Consider the following 14,588-nt stretch of genomic DNA (forward strand, 5'->3'; position numbering starts at 1 on the left):
CCTTCCTCAAGCAGGTGGCTGGTGGGACTTGGAGTCCCTTTGCTGGTCAGGAGCGGCAGCAGCACAAAGATTTCGGCGTCTAAAATATATCTTTCCATATTGGAGTTACAATGTAATTTCAAATTTCAACTGCACCAATGTGTTCCCTTTCAGTGCTATTCATTTTCGTGGAGCACTGGAGCCAATTAACCAAAGAAAAATATTTAGGTCTCCTTTAGTGTTGCCTCTATTTCCTGTATACAGCTGGATTATGAAATGCCCTATAACCAGGTAGCCAGAGCAAGGGTGCATGCCAGGTTTGTTGGACATAGCTTTTTCCTTATTCAAATGAATAAATTACTACAACTGGATTGATAACGAATCTTAGCCATCCTGCAACATCCCAAGGTAGCACCTTGAGTTTGGAACAGAGATCCATTAACGTTAATTGATTGGTGCATTCAAGCCTAGGCATTATGTCTGTTTTCTGCTGTCAGAGCTATTGCTAGCCATGATCAATCAATGGTTTGTTCTTTGTGGTTTCTATCAGAATTGATATTAGAAGGTGGATAAACTACCCTTCCCTAGAGCCTAATTCAATTTTGTAGCTTCATGACTATTTTTTTTCAGGGGGGGGCATCGAGCCAGGGCACCATAAGATGGATACTTTAATAGGGATTGAGGGGTCAAGGTAACGCTGGTGATGCAGTCACCTGGCAAAAGATTCTGAGCAATTGCTGCTACTTTGAGGTCGAAGAAGTAAGATTCCCCAAAATGCAAAAAGTTGCATATGACCCTACGAGACAATCGACTCCTTCAAGGAAATTGAAAATAATTCTAGTAGTGTTTGCAGAAGCGTACAAAAACCCATGTCGAAGTTAAATTCTATCCAGGTCATTGGAACAAATGTTCTAATTGTGCGAGTGGCACAGTCTGAAGAAGTTACCTCTATTCAAACTATCCCGTGGGCCTCCAGAGTCGTAGTCTCATATGGAGAATGGGACTAAAATGTTTGGAGACCTCAAACTACATGATTTAATCTCAGCAATTGCTTGCCCTTTTGGAGGAGTGATTTCCGAATAAACCTAATGTTGTGCGGATTGAATATTGTTTTTCCCACTAGTGCACTCCCTCTGAGAGTAGCAGAAGGTGGAAGCAGAGCAACATAAGCAATTTATCAAACATCAACTCTGTTTGAATGCCCTAAACAATAGAAAACATGCGTCAAGTGCCAGCGAGTTTCATGGAGCAGAAAAATAAAGGCAACTGAACCAGCTGAGGCAGCTTTTTCCTTCTTAGTAATATCTCAGGGATCTCTTTCTCTTTACCCCCCTCACACCTCCACCTAAGAATGAAGATATTTTTTGGGCTCCATGGAATTATTAAACTATTTGTGGCCAAAATTAAACTTCTCACAGTACCAAGTCCCGTCCACTATAATATAATTAACTCCTGCTGTCTTCAGTACTATCTTCTACTTAATAAATCCTTTCTGTACTTTCTTAGTCACTTGAGAAAAATTAAGATAGAAGTATAGATCTGGCTCCCAGGAAAGGACTTTCTCCTTGCAGTCGTGTGCCAGTGGCGAACCCCAAGATTGTAGTTGCACATCAGTCATCCATACACCCAGATTATCCCCTCTGTCTAGGCCTCGTAAGAATGAAGGCCAGCAAGGAAAAGTCAATTACTTTTAAGTCATGTTGTACCTTTCCCCTCCCCTCCCCTCCCCCAAGCCACCATTACAAAGTCACAAGGCACCCCACTTAGTCCAAAAGTGGCAGCAATCATAATCCAGCAACAACATTGATGGAGGTTTTCCACTTTGCATAGGTCACCAAGTGGCTCCCGGAATCCTGGGTATTTTCATTTCCTCTTCAACACCATTCACAAGAATACCCCTACCAAAGTCATTGGTACCATAAACATTTGTTAAATATGCTGTAAAGGTGATTTCATAAAAAAGATGCTTTTCTCTGCCTGAAAGACTGGACAGATCTTAGTTCAGATCTGACCAGGCTAACCTTTCTGCAGTGACACCAATTAACACTTTGATGAAGTGTGAAATAACTTTCAGGGGAGAGAACAATCCGTTTGACTTGCTGTCAAAACGTTATGGCGGAGATAATTGCATGCAACCAGCTGGTAGGTATCTTAGACTGTGGGAGAGGGGAGGGAACTGGTAGAGCAGATGCCTTTTCAAAGACTAGGTTGAGACCTAGACATTTGACATGTTAATAGTAAACAGGGTCCCCATCTGCGGCCAGCCTTTTAAGGTGAGCCCTTCCCAGCCAACCTGCCACTACCGACAGGAGGGAGCGCTACCTCAGAACTAACCAAGATTCGTTTTCAAAGTGTATTGCCACATTTCTTCTCCCCGCTAGGGATAGAGAGTGCCTCGCAGTGTTGTCCTGCCATGATGAAAGACCTTAGCACACGGTTTTCTGGAACTGCTAACACTAAAACAATGTGACGGGCTGCAAAGGAAGGATGGTTTAGCTGTGGGCATTGTATTAGTATTGAATTGGGAGTTGTCACAAATTGCCAGCTAGTGTGCAATATAAGAAAGTTTCCCACCACTAGCACATCAGAACTGACGTTGACAGAATAGAAAAAAAAGAAATTATTGCTGGACCTGCAATGGAAGCACTGAGGCCTTGGATCCTACTTTCCCCCTGTATCCAAGCATTGGAAGTACTCCTTAACAGTCAGGCAAGCTGACTTCCTGCAACCTCAGGCAGTTTAAAGGCAAAGGAAGGTCCTTTTTGAGGAAAAAGCAGGCGACCCATTGTGACTGGAACTGATGCTTGAAAACGTGGCTGAATCTGCCCCCTACAGCTAACTGTGGCCTGATACTCTAGAGGGCTCCTCCGCCATTTTCAGAGCTTATGGTGTGACCAGTTATCCAGTAACTGAAGTTGGAATTCTTGGCTGTGGCAGGAAACAAGAGCAGGAAGATGCATCTCCCTTTTGGACCTATAGGAGCACTAGAATAACAACAGCAAACTCACAATTAACAAACACCACAAGACCGATCTAGATCTTGACAGCTCGGACTCTAACCTCTGCCCTCCCGCGACCGAAATCCCCACAGGCACTCTCCGCTCGACCCCTGATAATCTGAACCATCCATCACAATCTACCTCTTCCTCCAACACAGACCCTTTTCCCCCGACCCTTACTTCCCCCATGTCCAACGTCATCTCCAATCCAGTGGTCACTCTCCCCCTACTACCACTGCACACTCCCCCTCCGATGTCCCACATCCACAGTCACAACCGGTCTCCACCGTGTACCTCACTGACAACCCCTGTGACATCCCCATGTCCAACGTCGTCACCAATCCAACAAACACGTTCCCCCTCTATTATCACTACACGCTCCCCCTCCGCCGTCGCACACCCACATACACAACCTGCCTCCACCGCTAATCTCATTGATATTCCCCGGAACTCTGACTTCTTACCTAGAATTTCTCTCCCTCCTCACTTGGACAGTAGACTCTCTACTCCTCCTTTGAACTCCTTGAATGGGAGCATTACTAATCCGGCTCCCCGCGTCCAACCTCTCCACTCTCCTAATCCCACTGATTCCTTCTAATCCCCGACCCCTGTTCACTCTCCCTCCAAAGACCCAAGTCATTCTCGGCCCCTGCCTAAAACCTTAAACTTTCTCAGCTCAATAGCACAGCAACTGAACAGAAAGGAGCTGAAAATTAACTCCCTTGCTGCTGATTTCCTATACTTACAACAAGATCTTCTCAACAGGACCAAGCCACCGTGCTCCCTCTCCCCGGGTAGATTTCCTCCCACCCCACTCAATACCGCTCCCTTGGCCCCACAGTACACCCCTCGTCCCTCCAGACCGTCAGCGAGTCAGGCACTTCGACCAAACCGGGATCGCCAACCCTTTTCGATACCGAAACCTGATGAGATCAACGACTCTTACCTCGCTTTGACCCAGAAGTCAGCCCCTTTCCCCAGCTTTGTTATTATCGGCACTAACAGAATCCCTAAAAATGTCCACTCGCCTAGACCTCCTGCTCAATACTCCTCTATCCACCTTACTCCCCCCATCATCGAGGCTCCCCATCCTCTCTCTTGCATGCTCCTCAACTGCAGATCTGCAGTACAACACGCCACAGACATTGCTGAAGCTCAACTCGCTGAAGAAATTGACATCGCTTTCCTCACTGAATCCTGGCTCAATGTCCACTCCACCCCCATTCTTGACATTCTCACCCCTCCAGGGTACACCATCATCAGACAAGACAGACCGATCAAAACTGGAGGAGGACTAGCCATCATTCACAAGGCAGGAATACAGATTACCAAACTTAAACCTGCAGAATACCTATCGTTTGAATACCCGGGTGTCGAACTCACTGCCAAGGGCACCTCACCCATCAAATTCCACACCATCTCCCATCCTCCTGGAGACCGTACCCTTTTCACCAAAGAACTAACAGACCTAATATCACGGTTCTCCATGACAGACACTAAAGACGTGTTCCTGGGCGACCTCAATATCCACTGGAACGACCCAGAAGACTCCACTGCTCAGAACCTATCCAACCTACTTGAAATATATAACCTCAAACAACTCTGCAATAAACCAACTCACATCAAAGGTGCAACACTGGATGCGATCATTACCAACAATGATCTGGTCTCTCTGAGAGAGATTTCTCCCATTGACTGGTCCAACCACCACCTCATTCTGTTCAAGATTGATGCACTTGTCTTCCACCAACCTATTCGTGATGACAAACCTAAACACTGGACCAGAAATATCAAAGAAGTCCCTTTATCCAAACTTGAATCCAGGATTCATGCCCATCTTCGACCCCAACCCTCATCATTGACGGCCGATGACCTCACTACACACTTTAACTCAAAAATGACAGAGGTTCTAGACCAAGTAGCACCTCTCAAACTCAAACAATTGAGGCAAACCAAATCTAAACCCTGGTTTAACGTGAATCTGAATGATGAAAGGCATCAACTCAGACAAACGGAAAGGTCTTGGAGACTAAACCCCTCGACCTTACACCTAGCGCAACTTAGATCTGCTCGGCAAGCAAACAAAAAACATATTTTCAGTGAAAAGGCGTCTTTCTTCCACAGCCAACTAGATCTGGCGAAAAACAGACCGAGAGAACTCTTCAACATTGTCAAAAGCCAAACAAACTGCACTCCCTCTCAAGAAATCAAAGCCACCAATGAGCGTTGTGAAGAAATTGCCCCCTTCTTCACTAATAAAGTCTCAAAAATTGATCAATCCTTCATCCAAACCTCTAACCCTCCTTCCCTCTTAACCGGCCCCACTCTAACCACCCCTGATCATTCAGAAAGAGTTCTTAACAAAGACAATCAGGCCTGCCTCCAGCTAAAAAACAATGCGCATTGGTCCGACTTTGAGCTAATGTCGGAAAATGAGGTCTTCAGTATAATTTCTAACTTAAAACCTTCCTCCCACACTATGGACCCCATCCCATCCACAATCATAAAAGAACTCAACCACACCATTTCCCCTTTGTGGACAAAAATCATCAACGCCTCTCTCACCTCAGGCTGTGTCCCAGACTCCCTTCACCTTGGACAAATCACACCCATTCTCAAAAAACCAGGGGCTGACCCTAAAGATCTCAACAACCTCAGATCTATCTCCAACCTCCCATTCCTTGCAAAAACATTGGAGAAATGCGTTCTCCACCTACTCAACAAACACATTGATGAGTTCAACCTCCTCGACACCTTTCAATCAGGATTCAGGAAAGGCTGTAGCACGGAAACAGCTATGCTCAACGTCTCTGACGATATTCACAAGGCTTTAGATGAAGGTGATGCCTGCCTACTCATCCTTATTGACCTATCTGCGGCATTCGACACAGTAAATCATCCAGCGCTTCTGGAGACCTTGTCGAAGTGCTTCGGCATCCATGGCACAGTACTAAAATGGTTCACCTCCTTCCTTCAACACCGCTCGCTACAAATTAAAATTAACTCCTGTCTCTCGAAGCCAACAAAAGTCACACTTGGGGTCCCGCAAGGCTCGGTTCCTCTCCCCGGCCCTCCTCAATCTTTTCATGGAGCCCCTCACAATCATTTTGAAAAAAGCTGGAGTGAATTACCACCTTTACGCTGATGACATCCAAATCTATTTCAAAATCAAGTCTCCCAGCGACATCCAACACCTTAATGCCACTCTAACCGAGATCCAAACTTGGTTCAACACTAACCCATTAAAGCTCAACCCAGATAAAACAGAACTAATCCTATTCTCTCCAAAAAGCAACCATCGTCCAATCCAAGAGTGGCTCAAGAATCTGGTCGCCCTAAACTGCCCCATCGTCCTATCCGACTCAGTTAAGTCTCTAGGCATCACCCTTGACAAGTTTTTATCTATGGAGGCCCACATCAAAAACTCTCAAAAAGTGCTCTTTTTTCTCTAAAACACCTCAAGAAATTGAAACCTTTTCTTCCCCATGATGACCTCAAGACAGTAATCCTATCCCTAGTTCTCTCTAAAATCGACTACGGGAATGCCATCCTAACAGGGACCCCAAAGCTCACCTAGCCCCTCTTAGGGCAGTGTTGAACATGGCCGCTCGACTCGTATCTGGAGTAAAAAGATTTGAACACATCACTCCAGCTCTCAACTCCCTCAACTGGCTTCCCATGGAAGGGAGGTGTATTTACAAACTGGCCTGCATCACACACAAAACCCTTCACTCTCCGGCCCCTAACTACCTGAACAACAAACTGGTAGGAGCAGGTCAATCCAGAATGCTGAGAAGCTCCAACTCACTAATTCTTATTCCTCCGAAACTGAAAAAGAAAACCACACAATACCGATCGTTCTCTGGCATCGCTCCCAGAATGTGGAATGCTTTCCCTAGAGTCCTCAGATGCAACCCCTCCTTCTCCTGTTTCAAAAGAGACCTGAAAATCCATCTCCTTAACAAATACTTTCCTGACCAACGTCAACTAACCTAGACTTCAATATCCGAGGTTACTCATCTCTCTAGACATTCAAGGATAGTTGGTGACCGCACTGTGTTAACCACCTTATCTTCCTTGCTGTATTTGTTTTATCCCTGGTTCGCTTCCTTACTGCCTACCTACTATGTAATGCAATTTCCGTCTGTGTTTTTTTTCTTTACAGTATGTATGTAAAGTGCTCTGATACCTACGGGTCGAGCTAGCTCTATATAAAACTTTAAAAATAAATAGAATAATTGAAAGCATTTAAGATTATCTTCACGGAAGAAAACTGACTGTCTGTACCTTCTCGACCTTTGTGGGAAAGAACAGCTTGCTGGTAATTGTTGTTTGTGAGGTTTGTGGTGCAAGTGATGCCTCCAGTGGCTGCTTTTGGCAATGCACATTGACTAACATTGATTTTTACTACTCCATTTTCCCTATCAGTTTTTTGGAATATCTTCTGCAGAAATGCAAATTTACTAATCTACTTTTTTTACTTTGTTCTTGTTTCAAATTATATTTTAATTTACATTTACCATCCGTTTACTAAATTGGTTTGGGAAATTCATAGTTTTGTTTCCTAATGTTAATGTTGTTTTGGCGCTGTTTAAATTCTTAGCACACACATCTCTGTAGTGAAACCCTACTGCTATGTGCCATTGCTACCAAGGATAAAGCCCAGGTTTTCCCTTTGACCTAACAAGGCACTGATTTCCTATTTTGAAGGGTGCCTTCTCTCAGGTAATAATCTAGAATCTCACAACTGTGTATCCTATTTTTCCTGCTTGAGATGTTTCTCAGTTAGACACTTCAGATTTCCATCTGTTGTTTTAGATGCTTTGAAACTATTGATAGCTGAACCCCCCTGATTAGCCCTCAGAGTAAACCTTGACCTAAGTCCCTTTAGAAATAGGTGAGCAAAAGATACTTTATTGACACAGATATAGAGATGGCAAGGATGTTCAGCTAAATCACAGTTTAAAGTCGGTGGCCACTCTCGCACCACTAACTTGCTACAAACTTTCTGAAATATAGATCACAGTCAACAGAACATTTTCAAAGGCTAATTTTGTCACCTGTTTGTGGAGTGTTGATGCTTTCTCTGAGGTTAATCTCCATTTGTGCTTTTTAAACATATTCCCTGTCCAAAGTCCTGCATTTTTAAGCCTTTTTGGGTTGAGCATTCGAGACCTCTTGTAAATACTTTAGTATATACTTATATATGAATGTACTTTGTGGGCTCTGGAGATCAGCCCTAGGACTTGTCTGCTTCCGCTTAGGGACATTTTTTCCTGGCAACTACCTCTATTTATCTTTCTTGATGGAAAACGACCAGCAGAGGCCAGTAAAGTACCAGAATCACTTTAACATTCTCTAGATTCCAGTCCATAGAAATTGTCTTTTAGCACACGTAGACAATACTATTTTTTTCAAATCTTGTATTTTCAGTGATATGAGCACCGAAGGCCCTGACTTTATATTAAAAACAGAGCTTTGGACTATACCATTTCCCGCTGAAAGGCGATACTTCTCTCCATGTGTTCCCATACCTGGTGTGTCACGCAGTTTGGTGTTTACTTTCTCTCCATGTACAGTAGATGTTTCAGCACCCAGGCTAATGTGCTGCACAGCTAAAGGCAGACAAGGTCCCAAAGTCAAGACCTATTGCATTGCAAATGCTTGTTTAATTTTATTGTTAAGTGTCTTTGCAGGAATGACAATCCATCAATTGCTGCAAATAAATTAACAAATTATTTGTGATTATAATGTGAAGACAAATGTGCAGTCCTAAAGATGACAGTAATATCTGAAATGTAATTGCTGTTTCCCTCCCATCAGTACCCGGAGTTGGTTGTTGCATCCTACAATAACAATGAAGATGCCCCGCATGAGCCCGATGGGCTTGCATTAGTTTGGAACATGAAATTCAAGAAATCCACTCCCGAATATGTGTTCCACTGTCCGGTAGGTCACATGAAGAATTCATTGCTAATTTCACAATAAATAAAAACGAGTGTCTTTGTTTATTGCCTAGCTATTGAACTCCGACAGGGCATGGCGTTTAATTCTAGGACAGCCACTAACGTTTGGCTTGTAGATCTTTCTTTTAGATAGCATTCTGATTCAGATATTGCAGCGCCGTGGACTTAAGAACAAAGCATCTATGTTTCTATGCAAAGCTGATCAAATTATTCCCTGTGAGGACCACCTTATGTTTCAGGGGAGATTAAATTACTCAGCAGAAAAAGAAAAATAATGTAGCAAGAAAAGGAAAATCTGAACACTTTCGGTGTTGCATCCTACGTTCAGCAAGTGTAGCAACATTTTAGCTAGAAATGGGTTTTGTTTAAAACTGCAAATTATGCAACAAAGGATGGATTATGTGTCAATCCAGCATATTCATGTTTATTCGAGAAAAACTGTGGGCACGGACTTGTTCCTCCAGTTGCCTTGGACACACATTATTCAAAATATTTGTATAATCAAGGGGATACGTTGTTTTCTCTGTCCTGTTTTGGTGGCATATAATGAAAGGAATAACATGCCATTAATGTTTTGTAGTATCGGTCTAATTATCTTTTTTCTTTTCAAAAAGAAAATCCTGCTTTGTGATTTTCCTTTTGAAAATAAAAAGTGAAAACACTTTGGTGCAAGGCTCTGTCATTTTGATGAAGCCCCTGCACCTCACTGGAAAAAGCCCTGACAGGAACCGCCTTGACGGTGGTTCCTGGCAATGCTTTAGAAGTGACGATACTACCAAGGCGACATTCAAAGGTTGGCGTAACTGGGTGACGTACCTCAGAGGCGCGGACAGTACCGCCCTGCGGAACTCACCCTGGAGACCAGCAACCAGGGGAATGTGGGCATCACTGGACGAACACCTGGACCCCTACGAACCACCGTGAACTCAGCTGGAGAAGAGCGTTTGCTCACAAGCATATCCCCATATCCCCAGTACAGACCCACGACTGAAATAATCTTCTTGTATACTATCTCATCCTTTCTCTCTTTTATTCTCTATCTTTCCCATTCTCATCCATTCTTATTCTTCTAGCAAGACAGTGGAAAAGGGGACAGCCAAACATATATACCACTTACCTGTGGTGGAGAAGTGTGGCTCAATGATTAGAGCGGCAGACCCTGATGCAGAGGTCTAGCCCGGGACCAGGGTTCAATTCCCTGCCTCGGCGGGTCTTGGGCTCAAATATTCCACGGACCTGATAATTCTCGCCTCGGTGCCATTCCAATCATGGAGTCCCACTCTGCAACTCTGGGCAATAGCTTGCTTAATCTCCACAATGGCCCCCACAACGCTAAGGATGTCTGGCCTCCACCTTGGGGGTGCCCAGGAGTGGACGCCTCACAGGGAAAGCCAGGATGGGTTCCACAGCGGTATTCGTACAAGCGCCTTGAGACCCTTGCGGGTGAGTAGTGCGCTATACAAGTATCAATTTTTTTTTACAATTTTACCTGCATCCTTGACAAGGACAGCCAGTTTGGGCTGTTACCCTGTAATGGTAAAGCGATCATAACTGTATGTATAAAATTTAATAAAATACTTTGAAATTAAAAAAAAGAAGTGACCACCAGCTTGGCAGTCATTTCTGAATAAGGCGGGCAGCATCTCTGTCAGAGTGCTGGAGTAATTTACTCTGTCGTCCTGGTAGAGAAACGGGCCACCCGCCTAAATATAAATCGTGCCCATAGTAGCATGAATTATCTTATCGGCTATTATAATTATGAACTCGCTCCTGTAGCTTTCCAGAAGGGCAATGGCATTTTATAAGACTGGGAGACATATTATTGTCTTTGACTAAGTAGGCTAAGCTTTTACTAGTTTTTTTGGTTGCGGGATTATCTTGTCGTAGCTTTTGCCAGAGCACAATGCAAAAGTGAAGTTTTACATTGATAATTCAGTAGTCGGTGAAATGCCTTCACCAGAAAAGCTTTAAGGGTCTTGCATTGGCTTTCGTGGAGCGCAGCATGCACAAAACTCTAATTGAAGACCTTATTTAGAGTGTGGTGATGCCATATTTAGAATACCGCTGGCATCAACGCACCTATAATAGGGCAGACAGAACATCTGCCACCTTTGTGCAAATGTTCCACACCTGCTTAGCTCTAAACAAGTCCCTAGGAGACTTTTTTTAGCCCCTAGCATGCAGGAATCCTTTCTGCCAGTCCAACAGTTTTACTCCGCTACCTTGGCAGACCAGGGCCCACCATAATTAGAGAACTCTGACTGCCTTGCGGAGATCTCCGTGCCTTTAAAGAGCCTTGCATGGCAGCTTTTCTGAAGGCACCGAAGCTTTGCGGTGTAGGCACCGTGTTCAGTGCACCAGTAGAGCAAAGTTGACATTGTTTTTCAAAAACAAACTCCCAAAGAGGGAGCTAGTTTAAGAAAAACAAAAAAATAAATATCCCTGACATTCTTGAAGTTTTTCCCCAGCGTGTGGGAGTCTTCTATATGTTTCCCTGCCAGTCCCAAAGAGGAAAAAAATACATCGAACATCTGGACTACATAGAGAAGATGGTCTTAATTACTTTGACTGATGACCGGATGTCATTTGGGCCATTGGTCAAAAGTTTCCCCTGGTGGAGCCAGTGGCAACACTACCAGCAGACACATGACAATTTGCCCAACTCTGAATAAATTGGGGAAACCAGGAATTTGGCAGACACAAGTGTGGTGGAGTAGATTACCCTGTCCTCCAAACTCTGAATAATTCCTTAAGTCTCTTGTAAAGTCATATTTAATACTGATTGACTTTGTTTTTCATTTACTTCTTGCCTTCTCCTGGCGAGTGGATCACAGATAAGGGCAGACATCAAGGGGGTTTCATCACCTTAAGTGAACACTCCAGTATTCCTCTGTGGAACATCCCAGAGATGAGGATCAATGGTTGACTACCCAAATGCTTTGTACCTTGATGTTCCTGCCTGTTACTTCCAGAGCTTGTAGGGACCTCCATTACGAGTTGCTTGGAGCAGTATCCCTGATGGCTATTGGTCCTGACAACACCCACTTGCCTTGTGCTACTGGACTTGAAATATCTTGGATTGGAAACAATGGACAGATTTTAGTGGGAGCTGATCCACTCCAGGAAAAAACGGAGCATGGGTTACAGGGAAAAGCCATAGTCCTGCCCCCTCAGGCACCAGGCGGGAGCAAACACTGCCCCCTCCAGAGAAACTATATCCTTTGCCCAGATGCCCTAACTGCCATATGCTTCACACCCCCTCAACCTCACATCCCCTCCACAGATATTTACCACCTGCTCGTAGAAGGTGGCAGCGGCGGCTCCTCCGCTATGGCGGAGGAGCGTCATCCCACTCCTTTTGAGCAGGGAAGTAAAGAAAATATAAAAATGATAATAACTTTGAGTTATTATCATTTTATGTTTCCTTTGCGGACGGGCCGGCGGGTGGGAGGGGCTTCTCTGCTCTCGGAGCAGGGCAGAGGAGGAGTGGTTTGCCCATTCCTAAGTGCACAATGACTGTGTGGTCGGATCTCTCAGGCGGCCCAAACCAGTCATGCGCACTTTCGCCGTTCTCCACGCAGGCTGCATTATAGCCTTCATGGAGAACATGAACAAGGGCGGCACGCAAACAGGAAACCTATTGAAGAGAAGCATAATCAGTAGGTATCAAGCCAAACACTGATAAAACTCAACCCACAGTCAGAGTCTTCAAAGTAATTAACAGAAAAGCATCAGTGCGCGTGATAAAAAACACAAGAGAGAACGCAATCCACTTATTAGATTCTTTCTAGCTCAGAATGATAAGGATGCTTGCCAGTAAACACAAAACACCACAAGGAAGAGAACAGAACTACAATGTGGATAGAATATAACAGTGATGTTTTGACTATGTGGGCATGCCAGTAAGGGTGGAAAGCGAAAGTTATTGTTTGAATGAAAAGAGTTAATGGGGAAGAAGGCTATTACTGAAGTAACAGGTGGGTTATCAATATGTTTAATTGATACCCTCTAGGAGATCAAATCATAATTTCTGAATTTTGCACACTACTTCTGATTATCCCTAGAAAGTGACCACAGTATACCAGTCCCCATTCTGGCAACATTCCAGGTGCATCAGCCTTGCATCACCTAAATGTGCTCAGCGGTCACTGTGACAGGTACAATCAAGTGATCCTAACAGATACATTATGGAAGTAATAACCCTCTGCACAGTCAAGTATGATTTAGCAAGCATGTCACCAAATTCACTGGTATGTCTAGATTGGGTTGGTCAGTCGCCCGCCTTTCTAGGAAACCAGGCAGATGTTTTGGTTAGTATTTGGTTCTGGAAAAACCCTATTAGATTGCCTCACCTGAGTTTTCACATTCTAAAATTTTTAGACTCCTGGAAAAAAAGACTTACAGTCAGACGGAATCTATAATAGGGGGCTTAGAAGGAGGTTTAGCATTAATGGAAGGATGCTGGAGGAGGACAGGCAGACTGGTAGGCCTACACCACACTACCAATACGTTACCTTTTTCTCTACAAAAAAATCTTTGTATCGGGGTCTATTTTTTCTTCTGCCTGGGCTAACCAGATTGCGGTTAAACCTGTCTAGGTTTTGCATTCCAAAGACTCTGCTGCCTTCTTATGGGGTTAATTGCTTTCAGGTGCCTTGGGACTACCCCCACTCTTTAAATATACATGCATGTTCCTAGTAGTCTACAGATTAGAGGGCTCCAATTATGAGGAGGTGAATATTGGTCTAATGGGTTCAAGGCCCCGAGGGTCAGCACCCCGTTTAAAAATAAATTCATTTTCTTGTAAGCAAGTGGTTTTAACTAAACCTGGGAGACAGATAGGGGGAATCCCACTTTGACACTTTAGTTCCTGGAGGACTATTAATAAGGATGGTTGGTAGGGGGCCAAGAGCGTTAAGTGTTTTACCAGATTCCCTCCTCTGGGTACTGCTGTGCTTGATAAACTTGGTAGTCTCTTGTTTGGGAACTGTGATTCTGCAGCAAACAACAAACAGTAACCTAATAGGAGCAGCACTGGAGGAGAGAGGAAAGTGCAACAATTTCTCTGCTTCCTCGAATAGCACTCAATGCAAGGATCCAAGGTGAGAATCAATGTCAGAGCAGATACGACTGTGCCCCTTCTCAGTGGAGGTAACTGGCTCTGCCAGCCCTCTTAGATAAAGTCGAACTAATACTTGTACATCTTTGTACTATGGATCATTTATAAGGGTAGGTTATTAGTTGATGATTGAAGACATCTATTATAATAAAAATTGGATAATTTGTTGTTGCATCATAAGACATTTGTTTTGTGAGGCAGCCCCCTGCTTTATATACTGACTCCTCTGCCATAGCACGCATGTCCATGAGTCTGTACCATTCTGCAGTAGGTGGGGCAGTGGGGGCTCTCCAGTATCTCGCTATAACTCTTTGCTAATACTAGACCTGTGACTACAAATCTTCTCTAAGCCCAGTCTCCAACCTCATCAGCTATGATTCCAAGCAGCCAGTTACTTCTCACTAACTTGTGCAAGAATATTGTGTGTTCTTGATCAATACACCTGGGTTACCAGGCATTCCCAGACTAAATGGAATATGTTGTCCGTACATGAATGGCATTTAAGACAGAGGTCATCTTCACCTT

The 14,588-nt window shown here is 44.1% G+C and overlaps 1 protein-coding gene across 2 annotated transcripts in view; it reads left to right on the forward strand.

Annotated features, from left to right (window-relative positions):
* DYNC1I1 (dynein cytoplasmic 1 intermediate chain 1) overlaps nucleotides 1–14,588 on the forward strand; it is a 1,604,297-nt gene that overhangs the window by 1,140,440 nt on the left and 449,269 nt on the right. For both annotated transcript variants that reach the window (XM_085630867.1, XM_085630869.1), the window contains exon 11: nucleotides 8,802–8,927. In XM_085630867.1, coding sequence (XP_085486993.1) covers nucleotides 8,802–8,927 — 126 coding nt within the window. The remainder of the gene's footprint in view (nucleotides 1–8,801; nucleotides 8,928–14,588) is intronic.

Source organism: Triturus cristatus, chromosome 10 (genome assembly GCF_964204655.1).
Source record: "Triturus cristatus chromosome 10, aTriCri1.1, whole genome shotgun sequence".
In the NCBI taxonomy this organism is placed as follows: Eukaryota; Metazoa; Chordata; class Amphibia; order Caudata; family Salamandridae; genus Triturus; species Triturus cristatus.